This window comes from Dermatophagoides farinae, chromosome 2, assembly GCF_024713945.1.
Source record: "Dermatophagoides farinae isolate YC_2012a chromosome 2, ASM2471394v1, whole genome shotgun sequence".
Taxonomy (NCBI): Eukaryota; Metazoa; Arthropoda; class Arachnida; order Sarcoptiformes; family Pyroglyphidae; genus Dermatophagoides; species Dermatophagoides farinae.
This window is the reverse complement of record NC_134678.1, coordinates 7430201-7447349: the sequence shown is the minus strand read 5'-3', so window position 1 is coordinate 7447349 and position 17149 is coordinate 7430201. Positions and strand designations below refer to the sequence as shown.

The 17149-nt window shown below is 29.3% G+C and overlaps 6 protein-coding genes across 16 annotated transcripts; 4 read left to right on the top strand and 2 right to left on the bottom strand.

The window, feature by feature from the left end:
* The first annotated feature begins 107 nt into the window (after positions 1-107).
* LOC124499997 (ABC transporter G family member 20) lies at positions 108-7821 on the top strand. Of its 11 annotated transcripts, none has more exons than XM_075735577.1 (6): positions 307-1088; positions 1164-1295; positions 4267-5387; positions 5478-6479; positions 6516-7190; positions 7273-7821. In XM_075735577.1, exons 3-6 carry the CDS (start codon positions 4292-4294, stop codon positions 7518-7520), a joined length of 3021 nt encoding a protein of 1006 aa, XP_075591692.1. In that variant the 5' UTR covers positions 307-1088; positions 1164-1295; positions 4267-4291; the 3' UTR covers positions 7521-7821. The 11 variants fall into 11 exon arrangements, with proteins under 11 accessions (XP_075591686.1, XP_075591692.1, XP_075591685.1 ...); XM_075735570.1 differs by adding an exon at positions 3979-4101 and having other exon boundaries at positions 323-1088; positions 1164-1272; positions 5478-7190; XM_075735572.1 differs by adding an exon at positions 1896-1918 and having other exon boundaries at positions 323-1088; positions 5478-7190.
* Positions 7802-10484, bottom strand: Nmt (N-myristoyl transferase). The gene is made up of 5 exons (XM_047063330.2): positions 10323-10484; positions 9514-10239; positions 9004-9454; positions 8747-8932; positions 7802-8673 (listed from the first exon to the last, which is right to left on the bottom strand). The coding sequence occupies exons 1-5, from the start codon at positions 10343-10345 to the stop codon at positions 8515-8517; spliced, it is 1545 nt and encodes a 514-aa protein (XP_046919286.2). The 5' UTR covers positions 10346-10484; the 3' UTR covers positions 7802-8514.
* LOC124498977 (uncharacterized) lies at positions 7808-8454 on the top strand. The gene is given in 3 exon segments (XM_075735578.1): positions 7808-7893; positions 7951-8187; positions 8189-8454. Coding segments are annotated over 3 exon segments (387 nt in total). The 5' UTR covers positions 7808-7869; the 3' UTR covers positions 8315-8454.
* Positions 10485-10573: 89 nt separating the features above from the next.
* Positions 10574-11430, top strand: Gas41 (YEATS domain-containing protein 4 Gas41). Its single transcript, XM_047063331.2, has one exon. It carries the CDS (start codon positions 10593-10595, stop codon positions 11289-11291), a length of 699 nt encoding a protein of 232 aa, XP_046919287.1. The 5' UTR covers positions 10574-10592; the 3' UTR covers positions 11292-11430.
* LOC124499696 (beta-galactosidase-1-like protein 3) lies at positions 11308-13681 on the top strand. The gene is made up of 2 exons (XM_047063639.2): positions 11308-12980; positions 13039-13681. The coding sequence occupies exons 1-2, from the start codon at positions 11627-11629 to the stop codon at positions 13644-13646; spliced, it is 1962 nt and encodes a 653-aa protein (XP_046919595.2). The 5' UTR covers positions 11308-11626; the 3' UTR covers positions 13647-13681.
* LOC124499695 (alanine--tRNA ligase, mitochondrial-like) lies at positions 13648-16471 on the bottom strand. Its single transcript, XM_047063638.2, has 3 exons — positions 15266-16471; positions 15012-15203; positions 13648-14941 (listed from the first exon to the last, which is right to left on the bottom strand). The coding sequence occupies exons 1-3, from the start codon at positions 15829-15831 to the stop codon at positions 13669-13671; spliced, it is 2031 nt and encodes a 676-aa protein (XP_046919594.2). The 5' UTR covers positions 15832-16471; the 3' UTR covers positions 13648-13668.
* Between the last annotated feature and the right edge of the window lie 678 nt (positions 16472-17149).

Here is a 17149-nt window from a genome sequence, read left to right as displayed (position 1 = left end):
TTCGTCACTTTATATTATTAAATTAAAATCATTGATGATTGACTATTCGTTGGTCGAAATAGTCGTTTTTATTTTTTATTTCATTCGAATACATTCGATTTTTTTTTGCATTTGATTATTGATGGATAGGAAAAAGCCTCATTTTTTTTGTTATCAACAATCATCGAATGTGTTGAAAACATAATAATAATAAATAATTTTTTTTAATTGATTAATTGATTAACAAAAAAAAAATTGCTGAAAAAATATTTTTTTTTTGTCATGTCATATGATGATACATGATGTTGATTATAATTATGAATTTTGTTTGTGTTTATGTGTCTGTGTGTGTGTGTGTGTGTTTTGCTCACATCCGGCCTAAACTATTTTTGTTGTTGTCGTTGTTGTTGTTGTTGTTTATCAAGTGTTGATCAATGTTTTTTTTTGCCAATTTGAAAATTTCACATTGTCTATTATAAACAATGGTAAACATCGATGACACAATTGAAATTGAAAATGGCCATCATTTATTTTTGTTTTTTTTTGGCAAAACACCAACAACAACAATCAACAATTTTGAAGATGAAATTTTCAAATGAAATCTATCTATAAACATTATGATGATCAAACCACAAAAGAATCATCATTCATTGAATCGTTTTTTTTTTGACATATTTTTTTTTCATTTCATCCATTGCTCATCAACATATATTCAAACATCAATGAGCAGTGACAAAAAACCTATCAACAACATATATTTATTTATCACTGAAAAAAATATTTTTTCTAGTTCAGAAAATGGAAAATTTATTTATTGCAAATTCATGTGTATGTTTTTCATTAATTTTCAACTCAAAACGGTGTTTTTGCAATTGGTATTTGCAAGTTTTGTTGATTTCTTTACCATTTTGAAATGAATTTCCTTGAATCCACTGATCGCACGATACAAACACACACACACACACACACACACATCATCCATCCATCCATTAATCTATCGAAAGACGAAAATTCAATTTCACCCTGAACTTCTTATTGATGATATTGATAAACATAAACAACAAAAACAACGACGACAACGAAAAAAAAAACGAATACATAAGAAATGTGTAAGTGTGTGTGTGTGTTTTTTTTATTTGTTTCAATGAACATTCTTGCAATCTTTAATTTTCTTCTTTCGCTAGCATTCGATTATATTATCGTCATCGTCATTATCATTTTTTTTTCTTCAAATAAACGACGTTTATTATTTGCCCGTTCATCTTACACACACACACACCGAAATGCAGCCAGGTATATTTATATATTACCTCTATGTAAGAAAAGTTTCTATATTTTTATCATTACCATACCTTAACTTATCATTTAATTTACGTGCTTTTAAGCGCATAATTTATTAAATATACTACCCTGTGTGTGTTTTTGTGTATGTGTTTGGTATGTAGTTGGATAGTTGATGATAATTTTGGTTTGTGTTTGTTTGTCTTGAATATGTATATGTTTTCAGTGCTGATGATGTTTGGTGATGATAGTAGTGGCTGTATTTTTGATGGCTGTAATAGTGATGTGTGTGTGTGTGTGTGTGTGTGTGTGTGTGTGTGTGTGTGTGTGTGTGTGTGTGTAGACATTGATTGGATTCTTTTTTTTCCCAATTCATTCAATTTGACCATCATCATTTTTTTTTTCATTAATAATTAATTTTATTTATTCATCAAATGATCGATGGAAATATCAAATACACAACCAACAAAATATTCTGTTTTTGTTTTTTTTTATTTTTAATTTTTTTTTTTTTTTGGAAAAAACCATCCTAAAATCGATTAATCGTTGGCAATCTGAAATTATGTGTGTGTGTTTTTTAATTTCGAAAAATTTAAATCGCCAATTGTGCGCGAGATGTGTGTGATGACAAATAGGTCAAAAATCAATGACGGTAATGGTGAGAACAATATATATCTAATGTAATAATTTTCAATTTCTGCTGATTCAATTCATCAAAACAATTTTTTTTCCATCATCCAGGTATGTTTCTCTTATTGATTTTTTTTGATTCACTGATCATCAGCTGAATTGATTATTGATTTAATCGTGTGTGTGTGTGTGAGTATGTATCCTGTCTTTTTTTTTCCAAAAATTCCATTCAATCAATTGTTTTTTTTTCAACTTTCATATCCTTGAATTTTTAATCGATTGTTTTTTTAAAATTGACCTTGATGTTCTGTACGCGTGACCGGCTTATATTTATACTGTTGACCGGAAAACCAAATTGCTCGACCTTTATTAAATTCATTCGAAAAAAAATTTTTTTTTTCGTTCATTTTAAATTCATCATCATCATTACTTGATTAATAATAAATAAATACCATCTTTCAATGTTTCAAGCACTCACATACACATAAATCATAGTTACTTTTATTTTGCAATCCAATAACCAATATATACACAACCACAACCACCATATCGATGATTATGATGATGATGATGATGATGAAGATCCTTGAAACATCATCAAGAAAAAAAAAAATTTTTTTCGTTTCCAAAAAAAAGAGGGTTCTCATTTTGCAAAAATTATTAGCAGTGCTGGTGGTAATAATTGGTAGTTGTAATTGGAAAATGGAAACATTTTTCACTTTACTACTATATATAACCAAAAATGGCTAAATTCAATCGCGATTTTTGAATGTTTTTGAAAAAAAAAAAAATTTTTTTTTTCTTTCACCGAAAAAAAATCAATCAACTTGTAATTATTTTTATTTTCATGTATATATTTTATATAATAATAACTTAATGACTGGTTGAATAACAATTCTCATTGATCATTCATTCATTCATTCAATTGTCAATGTGGTAATGTGGACACTTCTGGTAAATTTTTTTTTTTTTTTTTAATGGATAATCTTTAATTCTTTTGATTGACATCTTTGACAAAGGCACACATACTAACAACAACAACAACAATTGATCAATATTTCAATGATTAAGCAATCAATCATTATCATTTGCATCATCATCATCATCATCATTAGACTTTATTATTTTCAGGAAAAATTCATTTTCATATATTATGCTTTTTGATTTTTCTTGTCTATTTCATCTATCTGCTGATGGATTGTTTTTTTTTTGTTTTGCTGTGTTTTATTTGAAATTTTTGAAAATTTTCGATAATGATGAAACAATTTTTGTTTCTTTTTTTTACATATTTATTTAAATTTTCCCTTTAAAAAAAAGTGAAGAAGATGATGATGAACAAAAAAAATAAAAAAAAATTCAAAGGCAAGGTCAATTATTATTAGCAACAAGTTTTTATTTATCATTCATTTTAAAAATTTCGTCGTCGTCGTTAAATAACTGAAATGAACGCATCTACTATATGCTTCATTGATTATCATTATTATTTTTTTTTTTTTATTATCTCAAACATTTGTGTAAATTATTCCAATATTTTTTTTACGTTAATTAGTTCATTATAATCAAGATAAATATCAGAAAGAAAAAAAAATTTTTTTAATTATTCGCAATATTTAACAATTTTTTTTGTTCATCAGTGAAAAAAAAATTGATTGATTTTTCACTCCAATGATCGATGATGATCAAATAATTCTCATCGTCGATATTTTATTTTTTTTTTTTCGGTGATTGATCAATGATTTTGTTGTTGCCTATCTATCTATAAACAAACTTTCTGGTGAGAATTTCTTCATTTCATTTATTTTATTCAATTGTCAAATTGTTGCTGTCTATTCGTTTATATATTGTCTACTATTTTGCATATTTTTTTTTATCCATTGGATCATTATTATCATTATTATTGGTATGCACAAGTTTTGTTGCATTTCTTAACATTTTCTTTTTCACCACGGATGATTGGCTATGAGTGTGTGACAGTGCCCAAAAAAAAAAAATCATTTGACATTGGTTTTTCTTGAACATTTTTTATTTGTTTTTTGCCATTTTGCCAAGTTTTTTTTCAGCTTTCTCACTCTCTCTCTCTTTCTCTAGTCGATTCATCTTCTTTATTCTTCTTTTCATTCAATTGACGAAGAAAATATTTTAAATTCAAATGTGCTTCAGATGCCATCATCGATCAATCGATCGATTGATGGTTCGTTTGTTTTTTTTTTCGTAAGTTGTCTACGATTTTTGTGGTTGTAGTGATGGTAATGGTGGTCAGTTATGGTTCTTTTATTCACACATATTATGGCTATGGTGGTGATTGTTTCGTTTGTTTAATCAATTTTCTTTAATCGATTCTTTTGTTTTTTGTTTTCTCTCTCTCTCTCTCGACAGTTTCAAAATCAAAAATTAAATCGAAATGAATAATAATAAAAAATTTACCGGTTTTATTGATCAACCATCATCAATATTATCATCACCACCAACGGAAACATTACATCATCATCAATTTGATGAATCAAAAATTTTACAACCACCAATGAAAATTTTTCGTTCCACATCTATATCGATATCAAATAATAATAATAATGATTATCTTCAATATCAACAACAACAGCAGCAGCAACAACAACAACAGCAGCAAAAACAACATCGATCACAATTACCACAATTATTTAGTGGAAAATCATGGGCTTTTGAACGTGAACGTAATAGTTATAATTATTATCGTTCAGAATATCCAAATGATCACAATAATCATGATGATGGTGGTAGTGAAGAATTAGAAGAACAAGATGAACAAGAACGTTTAGCATCATTGGAAGCATTACGTTATGCATTACATCATGCACCATTCTGTCGTAATATGCATACATTAATGTCTGTACCGAATGAAGAATGTTTTGAAATGATTGGCATACCGACTAAATGTGCTATTCGTATTGAATCATTTTCATATGAAAATATTCTCGATAATATTAATTTAGAGATACCAAAAGGAAAAATATATGCATTACTTGGTTCGGCAAATAATGGTAAATCATTGTTGCTTAAATGTATTCTTGGTCGTATACCGGTTTATAATTCACAAGCAATCGAAGTATTTGGACAACGACCATCACTATCACCATTATCAGCTATTTGTGTTGGTTATATGCCACAACAAATTGCTTTACATCCAGAATTGACTATTAAACAAACATTACTTTATTATGGACGTCTTTATCAATTACCACCAAGTATTATTTGTCAACGAATACAAATGTTGAATAATTTTTTCATCGAAACTAATCATAAAAATCATCATCATCATTATTCATCATCATCATCAATACAAACATCTGTCCATACATTAGTAAGAGATTTAGATCAAGGAAATCTATGGCGTCTTTCATTGATGGTAGCCATCATACATTCACCACCATTATTATTGTTAGATGAACCAACTGATAATGTTGATCCATTCGTACGATCAACAGTTTGGTCTTATCTGGAAAAATTATCTGAAAAAGATGGTAAGTTTTTTATCTCTATTGTCATTGTTATCTTGTTGATAATCAATCATTTTTTTCCATTGTTTTCAAATGAAATTATTCATTTATCAGGAATGACTATTGTATTTACAACAAAACATCCAGAAGAATTATGTTATGCATATAAAGCTGGTTTAATGCGTGATGGACATGTTTATATTGAAGATCGTCCAGAAGAATTATTAAGAAATTATCATTGTCATACATACATACAGATGTATAATAAATTTTGCATGTCCAACATTCCACGGCGTTTACGGCCTTCAATTGCTTATTATGAACAAACCAATAATGATGGCCAAGGATTTTCAGGAAATTTAACAATACCACCACCATCACAATTAAGTTATCAAACAACACAAAGTCAATCATTAGGTGAAGCAGATAATAGTAGCCATAATTCCAACAATTTTCATGATATTAATCACCAGCAACAACAAGAACAACACTTTGATGGTTCAGGATCTGATATTACAGCTACGGTAGCAAATTCAGTAGATAATAATAAAGATAAAAATACCATTCATTCATATGATGGTGATGATAGTAATTATTCTGGTGATTCAATGGATGTTGAAGATCTACAACGTACATCACTTCCATTACCAATGGCACAATGGCCAATTGCTGAACGTCGTCGTACAGCATACATATCACATTTATTTAATTTTGACTTTAAACGTCTTTATTCATTGGTTTTAAAGAATTATTTCGTCATAATTGGAAATATTCACCTCATCATATTGTTTTATTTTATATTTCCAGCTATGCAAATAATTTTAGTTTGTTTTCTATCTAGTAGACCATTCACTTCTATAAATAATCTACCTGTCACTATTGTTATTGCTCAATCACACGATGTAAATAATCCACGTATTGAACGTTTAATACGTTATACGATTGATAGATCAATTTTCAAACCGGAAATTATTGTTGGCGATATAAATGAATCAATCAAACGTATACGTCGTGGTGAAACATTAGCCGTTATTGTTCCGTGGCTCATTGAACAGACGGTAATTGATTTTAAAAATTCTAGTCAAAATAATGATCGTACACGAGATGAGAATAGTGGTGGCAATAATTACAATCATGATAATGATGATGAAGAAGAAGAGGATAATTTTACCTATTGTCAAAAATTAATTTATAATTGGCGTATGGGTTTCAATTCAACAATGTTTGGCCTTCGATTACATTTGGATGGTTCAAATTTTTTTATCAATTATCTTATCAATTTTACATTAGCTGATTCAATGCAACAATTATTAACGAATGATGAACGTATGCATGAATTAATGCCATTTGATTGTCCACAAATATATCATTCAATGAAACAAAATCATATACCAATTTCATTGGATATACCAAATTTTCTATCGCGATCATCTCCTCCTACTAATATAAAGAATTTACGACTTCGTTTCATTGAATTCATTTTACCAGGAACAATATTGGCAATAGTTTTCGCTTATGCATTAGTGTTAACATCATATTTATTTATCAAAGAACAAATGGCCGGATTACAGGAACGTTGTTTGACGGCCGGTGCATCCGGTATTGAAATTCTCATCTCTCATATGATCTCTCAATCGGTTTTATTTTTCTTACAAGAATTATTATTAATATTCCTTATGAAAAATATGTTTGGTATTCCACAACGATCAATTCGATGGTATGGACCCGGATCATTAATATGGATGCTTGGATTTATGGGCATTGTTGCCGGTTTATTTGTTGGTGTTATATGTCCTCGACCACGTTCGGCTGCATTTTTCATTTCAGGTATGTCAAGATTTCGTTGAGTTTTTCAATCATTGCTTCTTTAATTATTTTTTTTTATTTATTTATTTATTACACACAACAGGAATTTTCATGCCTGGTTTCATTCTTTCCGGAATCATATGGCCAGTAGAATCATTACCAAGATTTTTTTATTATATAAGCCTATCATTACCATTAACACAACCAATAAATTCATTACGTTCAATTATATTTCGTGGTCTTGATTTTCGTATTGGAAAAATTACAGCTGGTTATACAATATCATCAATTTATATCGTAATATTGGTTCTATCTACATTGATTATATTTAAGATTAAAACCTCTTCTTGAGCTTCAATTCAATATTCAATTCATTCACTCATTCATTCAAACAAACAAACAAACCCAAATGTCTTGTCATTTTGTGATTTTTTTTTCTTCAAAATATAAAATTCAACAACAAAAAACAAACATCAAACATTCAAAATTTCACTTTCCCTTCTCAATCATTCATTCATTTAATGTGATTATAAATGTGCCAATAATTCATTGTTTAGTAATATTTAGTGTTTTTTTTTCGTGGAAAAAAAATCAAATTTTTGTTCAAATGAATTATAAAAACAAAAAATAAATTTTTAGAAAAAATGAAAAATTTTGAAATTTTTATCAACATCTACCAAAAAAAAAAAAAAAAAAAAAAATGAACAATGATTTTGAAGAATATGTAAGCGACAAATTGAATCATTGAATCGAAAATTTCTTTTCATTTTTTTCCCCATAGATTCAAACGAAACTTGGACCAATCAAACAATATGATTCTGAAGATTTTTTACAATTAATCGCATTCATTTCAGAATATTCATATCATTTTCGTATTGCCGAGATGCTTAATATTCCATTCCGTCAATGGTTATGGTTCATAATCGGTTTGTTAATCGGTGAAATCATAATCCTATGGATAATAATGGCCATACTTGTTGAACGTTTATATGTATTGGCTGCATTTGAAAATGATTGTCCAAAGACGTTCGAAACAGCAACGTCGTTCAGTGTTGTTGCCACCAAATATGAAAATTAATTTCAATACAAATAATAGTAATGATGATGATTTACAATCCAAAAATTATTCATCATCACAATTATAAATTATAATATAATCATCATCATTTATATATTTAGTTCAAACACACATAACAAAGAAAAAAATTTGATTGAGTGATGTGAAAAATAATTTTGACTATTGAAAAAAAAGTAATAAAACATTACTATACTACTGCTACTACTAATTCACTGTTGGCATAAAATAAATCTTGTTGTGTATTTTGTAGCAATTTTTCTTTTTTGTTTATTGAAGAACGACACCAACTTTTTCCGGTTTCATGGGTGGACATTTCCAATTGAATAGATAATAATGTAAATTACCATCGCCTTCACCAAATTTTAGTTCTTTTAAAAACACTTCATTATCTCTTTGATTGAGTGCATTAAATACATCCAGATTAGTCTTGTTTGAAAAAAATAGAGATAAAAAAAGAGAAAGGTAAAATTAATTCAATTGGTTTTTTTTCAATACATACATTTTTTGCAATAATCAATGCATCCTGCATCAATTCGAGCAATGAACAATGTTCACTTGGTACATTATAGAATGAATATGCGGCACGAATCTCTTTATATTGTTTATGATCCATAACTGTTGATGGTAATATATAAAAACTAAAAAAACCGATAATTTCTTTCTTTTGATCTGTTTCATTAGTTCGCTGAAAAAAAAAACAAAAAAAAATGTAAAATTAATTAAAGTTATTTAGAAACATTGATAATGATTATTAACCTCAACAACATATGAATCGACAACATCTGTTTTAGGTAATAACCAATGAGCCATTTCTTCTTCGGAAAACAAAGGCACCAAATCAAAACGTTCCATATATTTATTCATCAATGTTTGAACCTGTTTAATATCATTACGTTCGAATCGACGTAAACCTGACAATTTTGGCTGTTCAGGTAACCGATATAGCTTTACAGTACGTGGAATTGTCATATTACGTGTCAGATGTGAAAAACCAACTTCAATTAATTTTTTCGGATTCAATGATCGATGATAATATCGACATGTTGCAATTGGTTTCGGAAGAAATACACCGGCAGTATATAATGCTTGAAATATTCCTGTCAAACGAATACGACGTGTTATTTCACTGATCAACACTGGTGTCATACGTTTGGAACGAAGTTTTTTATGAACACAAAGAAAATTTATCTCTACAGTTTCCAATACTCTAAAATCAAATCAAATTAAATCAATCAAAGACATGAAAAATAAATCAAAAATACTTACTTGTCATACACTCGAATAGTAGATGGAATCGCACTGATAAATCCAACTAATTTACCTTTCTTTTTCTGATCCGGTTTATATACACGTACGCCTACAAACCAATCGGGATTCCAACCAGGTGCTTGAAGAACCCAATGAAGAAATTCACGTGAATAATTAAATCGAAACATATTATCATCATCTTCTACATAATTTTCAGCCAACAATGTATATAATTCACACATTTCTTCACCATCAACTTCGTTCAAATTTAAACTAACCCAATGAAAACCTTGCGGTAGATTTAGACATTCTTTAGGAATTTTTTCCGGTTGCATTGGTGGATGAATCGGTGCGTTCAGATCGACAGGAGGATCATCTTCCTTTAGATTTGGTACCGGTTGTGTTTCCCAGAATTCATATTTCTTTTTCATTGCATCTTCACGTGATTTTGGCTGTTCATTACCGGTTCCTCCAATTCCCATTGTAGCAGTTTTTAATTGTAATCGATCAAAAGCACGTTTTAGATCATTATGAATTGCTTCGGTCGAATCTTTCACTGTTGAAGGCTGTGCTGATACATTGCTCGAACTAGAAGATACGGAAGCTTGATTGTTGGATTTATTTTTGTGCTTATTTTTTTTATTACTTTTGCTGGAATCAACATCATTCGTGCTAATAATATCACCATTTTCAACAATACTTGTCAATTTTTCATCTTGATTTATCGATTCTGGACCCTGTGACCTGAAAGAAAAATCATCATCATCATTATTATAATTTTAAAATATCATCATATATCATCAAGACTTTAAAATCGTTATACAAACTTTTGCGACGAGGTTTCGCTCATTGTCAATTTCGGACAGTAAAAATGTTTTTTAATTTGAAAAAATCCTAGTTTTTTAAAGAATTTTATTTTGCTTTATTAAAAAATAAGCATGTCATCCAAATGAAAAAATTGTTTCGAGTCATACAATGGATAGCCTGTCAATAGATGAGGTAATCATCTGATTTATGCGTAAAACTGGCGTGTTTTGTTTTTTTTTTTTTGAACTAATTTTGAAATTTGAAAAATTCAATTTTTCCATCGAAATAAAATGGCCAATGAATTAATATCAGTTGGTGGTGGCAACGTTCAACAACAACAACAACAAGATTTTGGTCCACGTGTTAAAGGCGCAACGATTGTCAAACCAATCGTATTCGGTAATGTTGCCCGTTATTTTGGACATAAACGTAATAATGGACATACACATGAATGGAAAGTTTATCTACGTCTTTATAATAATGAAGATTCATCTGGTTATATAAAAAAAGTTCAATTTAAACTACATGATTCATATGCAACACAGATTCGTGTTTGTAATGAACCACCATATGAAGTGGATGAAACTGGTTGGGGTGAATTCGAAGTAGTGATCAAAATCTATTTTGTCGATCCATCCGAACGTCCAGTTACCATATATCATATGTTAAAATTATTTAAAATTGAACCCGGTGCTGCACCGGGTGGTGGTCCAATGCCTGTTTTTACCGATTATCTAGTGTCCGAATTCTATGATGAATTAATATTTTCTGAACCATCAACAACTATGATGCAATTATTGAAATCTGCACCACCATTACCACCTAGTATTCGATCACAATTTGAAACTGATTTTGAAGAGAAAAAAAACGAAACATTACAAGCTATATTATCGGCTAAGAATAAGATTGGTACCGAAATTGATGATTTAAAACATCGTATACAGACGGCCAAAGATGAGATTGCTAAACATCAATCAAATCTTATCTAATTTTCATCAATATAATAACAAGTACATACAAACAATTGTTTTTCAAATATTATATTCAATTAATCAATGTAAAAAAAATTAATTAATTAATTAATTTTGATTTTATCACATTCATCAAAATAGAAACAAAAATCTCAATATCAATTTTTTCGTGTCTTGATGATAAAAGTAAAAGTGAATCAGAAAAAAAAATCATTATAAATTGTCAATGCCAATAGCCACCATTTATCTTTTGTTTACACGTCATTTAGTCTGTTGTTTTTTTTTTTTTTTTTTTTGGTGGATGTTTTTTTTTTTTTGCTGAAAAACCTAAAACTGAACAGTTGTGAAAAATTATGAAAATCACTTTTTTTGTCCAATTTTTTTTCATTTTCATCATACAAAATACTGTTTGCCTAACTGCTAGCAGTTTGCCCACATTGTATGATTATTATACGAATAATGGACAAAAAATTACTGCCGGTCTCGATGCAAATGGTCCAGAATTCACCTTGAATCATAAACCATTTGTCATATATTCAGGATCTTTTCATTATTTCCGTGTCGTACCTGAATATTGGCGACAAACATTGCAGAAATTTAAAGCAGCCGGTTTGAATACCGTACAGATTTATCTTGCATGGAATCGTCATGAACCACAACCAGGTCATTTTGATTTTGATTCATATGGTTTGAATTTAACGGAATTTTTACATGAAATACGTAATGCTGATATGTTTGCCATTGTAAGACCTGGTCCATATATCTGTGCTGAATGGGATCTTGGTGGTTTTCCAGCTTGGCTTTTGAAAGATCCTCATATGAGTTTACGAACTCCATATGAAGGTTATCTTGAACCAGTACGACGATATTACCGTAAAGTATTCGATATAATCAATGAATTTCAATTCACAAAAAATGGTGGCCCTATTATTGCATTACAAGTTGAAAATGAACTTTTTGGTGATCCAGAAAATATTATTCACAAAAATCGAAGTTTAGAATATCTGGATAAACTACATCAAATGATTGTCGATGAAAATCATTTCAAAGAATTACTATTTACATCTGATCCGGTTTCTGTAGCACGAAGTGTACCGGTTCGATCGTTGAAATATTTATTGGAAACTGCAAATCTTAATCAAAATGCATTGGATTCATTAACACAGCTGAAAAATAATCAAAAAAATCGACCAATTTATGTATCAGAATTTTGGCCCGGTTGGTTCGATCAATGGGGTGAACATTCACATCATCGTTATGCACCATTATTGTTTGAACAACAAATCACAGAAATTCTTTTCCAAGTGAATGGTTCAGTAAATTTTTACATGTTTATTGGTGGCACAAATTTTGCCTACTATAATGGTGCTCGTGTTACAACATCATATGATTATGATGCTCCATTATCGGAATCGGGAAATTATACGGAAAAATATTATAAAACACGTCAATTATATGATAAATTAGTGGCATCTGGAAGACAACCAGCGATTGCAATTCCAACGAATCCACCACCAGTAGTACGGGCTAAAGCATATGGTCATTTAGCCATGAAAGAATATCTTGATTTCGGACAAATTATTGACCAATTAAAACCGGTCATCATGAAACAACCATTATTCATGGAATTTATTGATAATTCATCTGGTTTTGGATTTATATTGTATCGATTGAAAACAAAACCGATCCATACTTTTAATATAACTGGTAATTATAAACATTTTGATGATTTTGACTAATTATTCGATTTTTTTCCGATTATTAGGACCAATCAAAGATCGAGCCATAATAATGATTGATGGTAAAATTTTAACCAAAATTGAAGATGGTGCTAAAAATCTAAATATTCATTTAAATCAAACGGAATGGTTCGTTAATCCGAATGGTGAATATACTGTGGATATTTTAGTGGAAAATCTTGGCCGTGCAAATTGGGGCACTTCTTTGATGGACACGGAACGTAAAGGAATAAATAGCACAATATTATTTGATGGCAATGTTTGCAATGAAATTCATACCTATACATTTGATTTGAATGAAAATTTTATGAATCATACAGCACAATTGAAATGGAATCAATTCCTTCATGACAATGATGATAAACAAAAACGACATGGTCCACGATTATATCGAACACGATTATCAATATCTAATACAACCGATACATTTGTGGAATTACCAGGATGGACATATGGAAATGTTTTTGTAAACAATTTCAATATTGGTCGTTTTGATCATCGTGGACCACAGAAAACATTATACATTCCTGGTCCATTATTACGAACTGGTGATAATGTATTCCATGTATTTGAATTGGATCCTCGCCATGATTCGACACAAATTGAATTGATTGATTATCCAAAATTGGAATAAATAAATAAATAATAAAATTTTATTATTTTCTAAAATATTTTTCACCAATATTTTGTAAATTTCCAACGAGTTTATTGACAAAGATTTCGACATTTTTTGAATTGTCTTTAATTTGATATTTGACCATTTTTTTCATACGTTTTGTTGGTATCGATTGTATGATGGATTGATCATCATCATCAATATCGTTGATTGCCATTTTAAACCACGAATGAGCATCCAATTTTGATTGAAATGTTGATGGTACTGATAATTGTATTTGAAAACAGTGATTATGATTAGATTTCATTATCAACGCTAATGGATTATGGCCATAAAGATCGAGACCAATTTTCATTAGAAAATTAATGGAATTTGCACAATAATTTGGTAGAAAATCAATATTCATTACAGGAACAATGGTATAATGGTCACCTTTTAACATTTGTTTAGTTGTTTCCAATTGAAAATGTTGAATAATTTCTTCAAGAATTTTATTTGATTCATTTTCCAATTCAATTAATTTCAATTCAATTTGTTTGAATTTCGTTTCAATTTCATTGGTATGTAATCCAAAACGTTGTGATAATGACGAATCATTTGTAATTAATGCTTGAACATTTTGTAAATCTTTACGTATTTGATCAATTGCATTTTGATTTTCAAGAAAATTTTTTGATAAAGATATTCGAATTTCTTCAATATGACCATCGATTCTTTCCATACAATCGATTATCACATGTTGATTATGATCATAATTTTCATTGATTTCTATTTGTAATAATTTAGCATATTTCATTATGCTAGTATTTCTTGCAATTGCCGTTGAATATAAAAACAATTCTTCGTCGATAATTCGGAATATTTTCATTGATTCTTGTTCAAGTTCAGGAAATGCTTCACCAAGAATTTTGACTGTTGTATCGGCAGCTACATGAAATACATCAGTTTCTGTAACATTTGATGGCAATTGTTGAATACGTGTCATTGTTTTCAATGAATCACTAGCACGACGAATAACACGTCGAAGTAGATAACCGACACCACGATCTGATGGTTCAATACCATCAGCAATGGCAATGGAAATCATTCGAGAATGATCAGCTATTATACGATAGGCAATATCTTTTTCATCCATCAATCGATATGAATATTCGGGCCATTTACATAGATTTTGTAATCGTAAAAAATACGGTGTAAACAAATCGGTTGCATAATTATTTGGAACATTTTGTACCAATGAAAGAATTCGTTCTAAACCCATACCAGTATCAACAAAATTTTTCTTTAATCGTTTAAGATTTCCATCATGATCACTGGAAGAAAGATTGAAATTTTGAAACGATTAAAATTTTTTGATTTGAAACAATCAAAAGCAAAATATACCGAAAATATTGTATAAAGACTAGATTCCAGATTTCCATTGAATTGTCCAACATGAATTGTTTATAGTTATCATCATTATCTGGTTCTTGAATTAAATAATGTATTTCTGTACATATACCACAAGGGCCAGTTTGTCCCATTTCCCAGAAATTATCTCGCATACCTAATGATAGTATTCGATTCTTCGGTACCCTGACGGTGATGATTAAATAAATTGATTAATTGAAAATTACAGCAAATTATTAGACATTTACCCAATTGAACGCCATATTTCATATGTTTCTAAATCTGTCTCCAGACCCAATTGTTCATTTCCGGCAAAAATTGTAACAAATAATCGTCGTGGATCAATACCATAAACTTTTGTTAAAAGATTCCATGCCATTTGACATGCATCATTTTTAAAATAATCATCGAATGACCAATTTCCTAGCATTTCGAAAAATGTATGATGAGTAAAATCATTTCCAACAGTTTCCAGATCACAATGTTTTCCACCAACACGAATACATTTTTGTGAATTTACTACTCGACGTAATCGTTTTAACTTATCATCAATGATATCTTCATTTAAAAATATCGGTTTAAATTGATTCATACCAGCATTCACGAACAATAATGATTGATCATTCTGTGGTTTTACCGGGCTTGAACGAAAAAATTCATGTTTATGTTCATTGACAAAATAATCGATAAATGATTGTCGACATTGATTTGATGTTAATATTTTTGAATTATATGATGGATCATAATTCACTGTTGAAAATCTTTGTTGTTTGATCATGGTTTTCCATGTTTGTTGCAGAATTCTTGGTTTCATATTTTTCTTTTCGTTTGTTTTGTTTGTTTATTTTCACAGAATTTTTCGAATCACATGGTTCGATACAAATTCTTTTTCCCATAAACCATCAGATGGCGTTCAAATTGTTGAAAACATTCGATATTTTTTTTCACATTCTTTCATAGTCCTGGATGTTTTCAATATTTTTTTGTTTTGTTTTGTTTTGTTTTATTGCCGAGATCAATTTGAAAATATTCAGATTGTCATTATCGGTCAATTTCACAATTGACAATCATTCTATATGCATCATCGAACATTGGACAATGGCAAACAATAAACGTCAAAAAAAAAATGTTTGATCAACTTCGTGATCATCGGTTTTTGTCTCCATTTTTTTTTTTTGTTTGAATATACCAACCCCGTATGGCTATCCGTTATTTTTGCCATATCAGTGTGATCATTGTGTTTTTATTTCTTCTTTCGTTCATTTCGTCGTGTGTCCTTTCTTCTGTAGCAAGAAAATTAATAATCATCATTCATCCTTTCCTGTTCAAGTTGTTGTTGTTGTTGTTATTGTGTTACATGCATATAAATTTTTTTTTCGAAATGAAAAAAAATGACAGGTCATTCAAAAGAAAAGAAGAAAATTTTTTTTTGCCAAATCTCAAAGCAAAGCAAAAAAAAACTTGTTTTCTGTAAAGTGAACTTTGAATTGAATTGAATTGAGTGGAAAAATGAACAAAGTTGTTGTTGTTTTTCATTTTCTTTACACACGGCCATGATGATGATCATCATCATACAACGTTTCTTCATTATTTTTCTCTTCAACTTGTGATTCGAACAACATGATGATGATGATGGCATTAAAAGAAAAAAAAAACGATCAAGTTGATCGACAAGTTTATATCATACACACACACACACAATGGTGTTCTAGTTTTTGTTTTTGTTTATTTTTATCGCCAAGATTTTCTTCATTCTTTATCTATAAAGAATCAAATATCATCATTCGTTTGTTTTGGCCATTCCATTTCACACAATAAGCAAGAAAATTGTCAATTGTGCTGCTGTTTACTGTTGCTAATTAGGCAATCATCAAGATTTATATGAACACAATGGGCACAAGTACGTTAATTTAAATTGACAATTATAATTTAATTTTCCAATTTTGTATTGAATGTGACGGCAATAAATTGCTATAGAAAAAAAAAATGTGAACAGTGTGTTTTAGAGAATGGAAAACAAGAAAATTTAATTATCCAGAATGGTTGACTGAATGAATGGTGAATTGCCGAAAATTGATTTCATTTAGCAGTTCAAACATCGATTTTTTTCCGGATTTGTTTTGTTTTGTTTT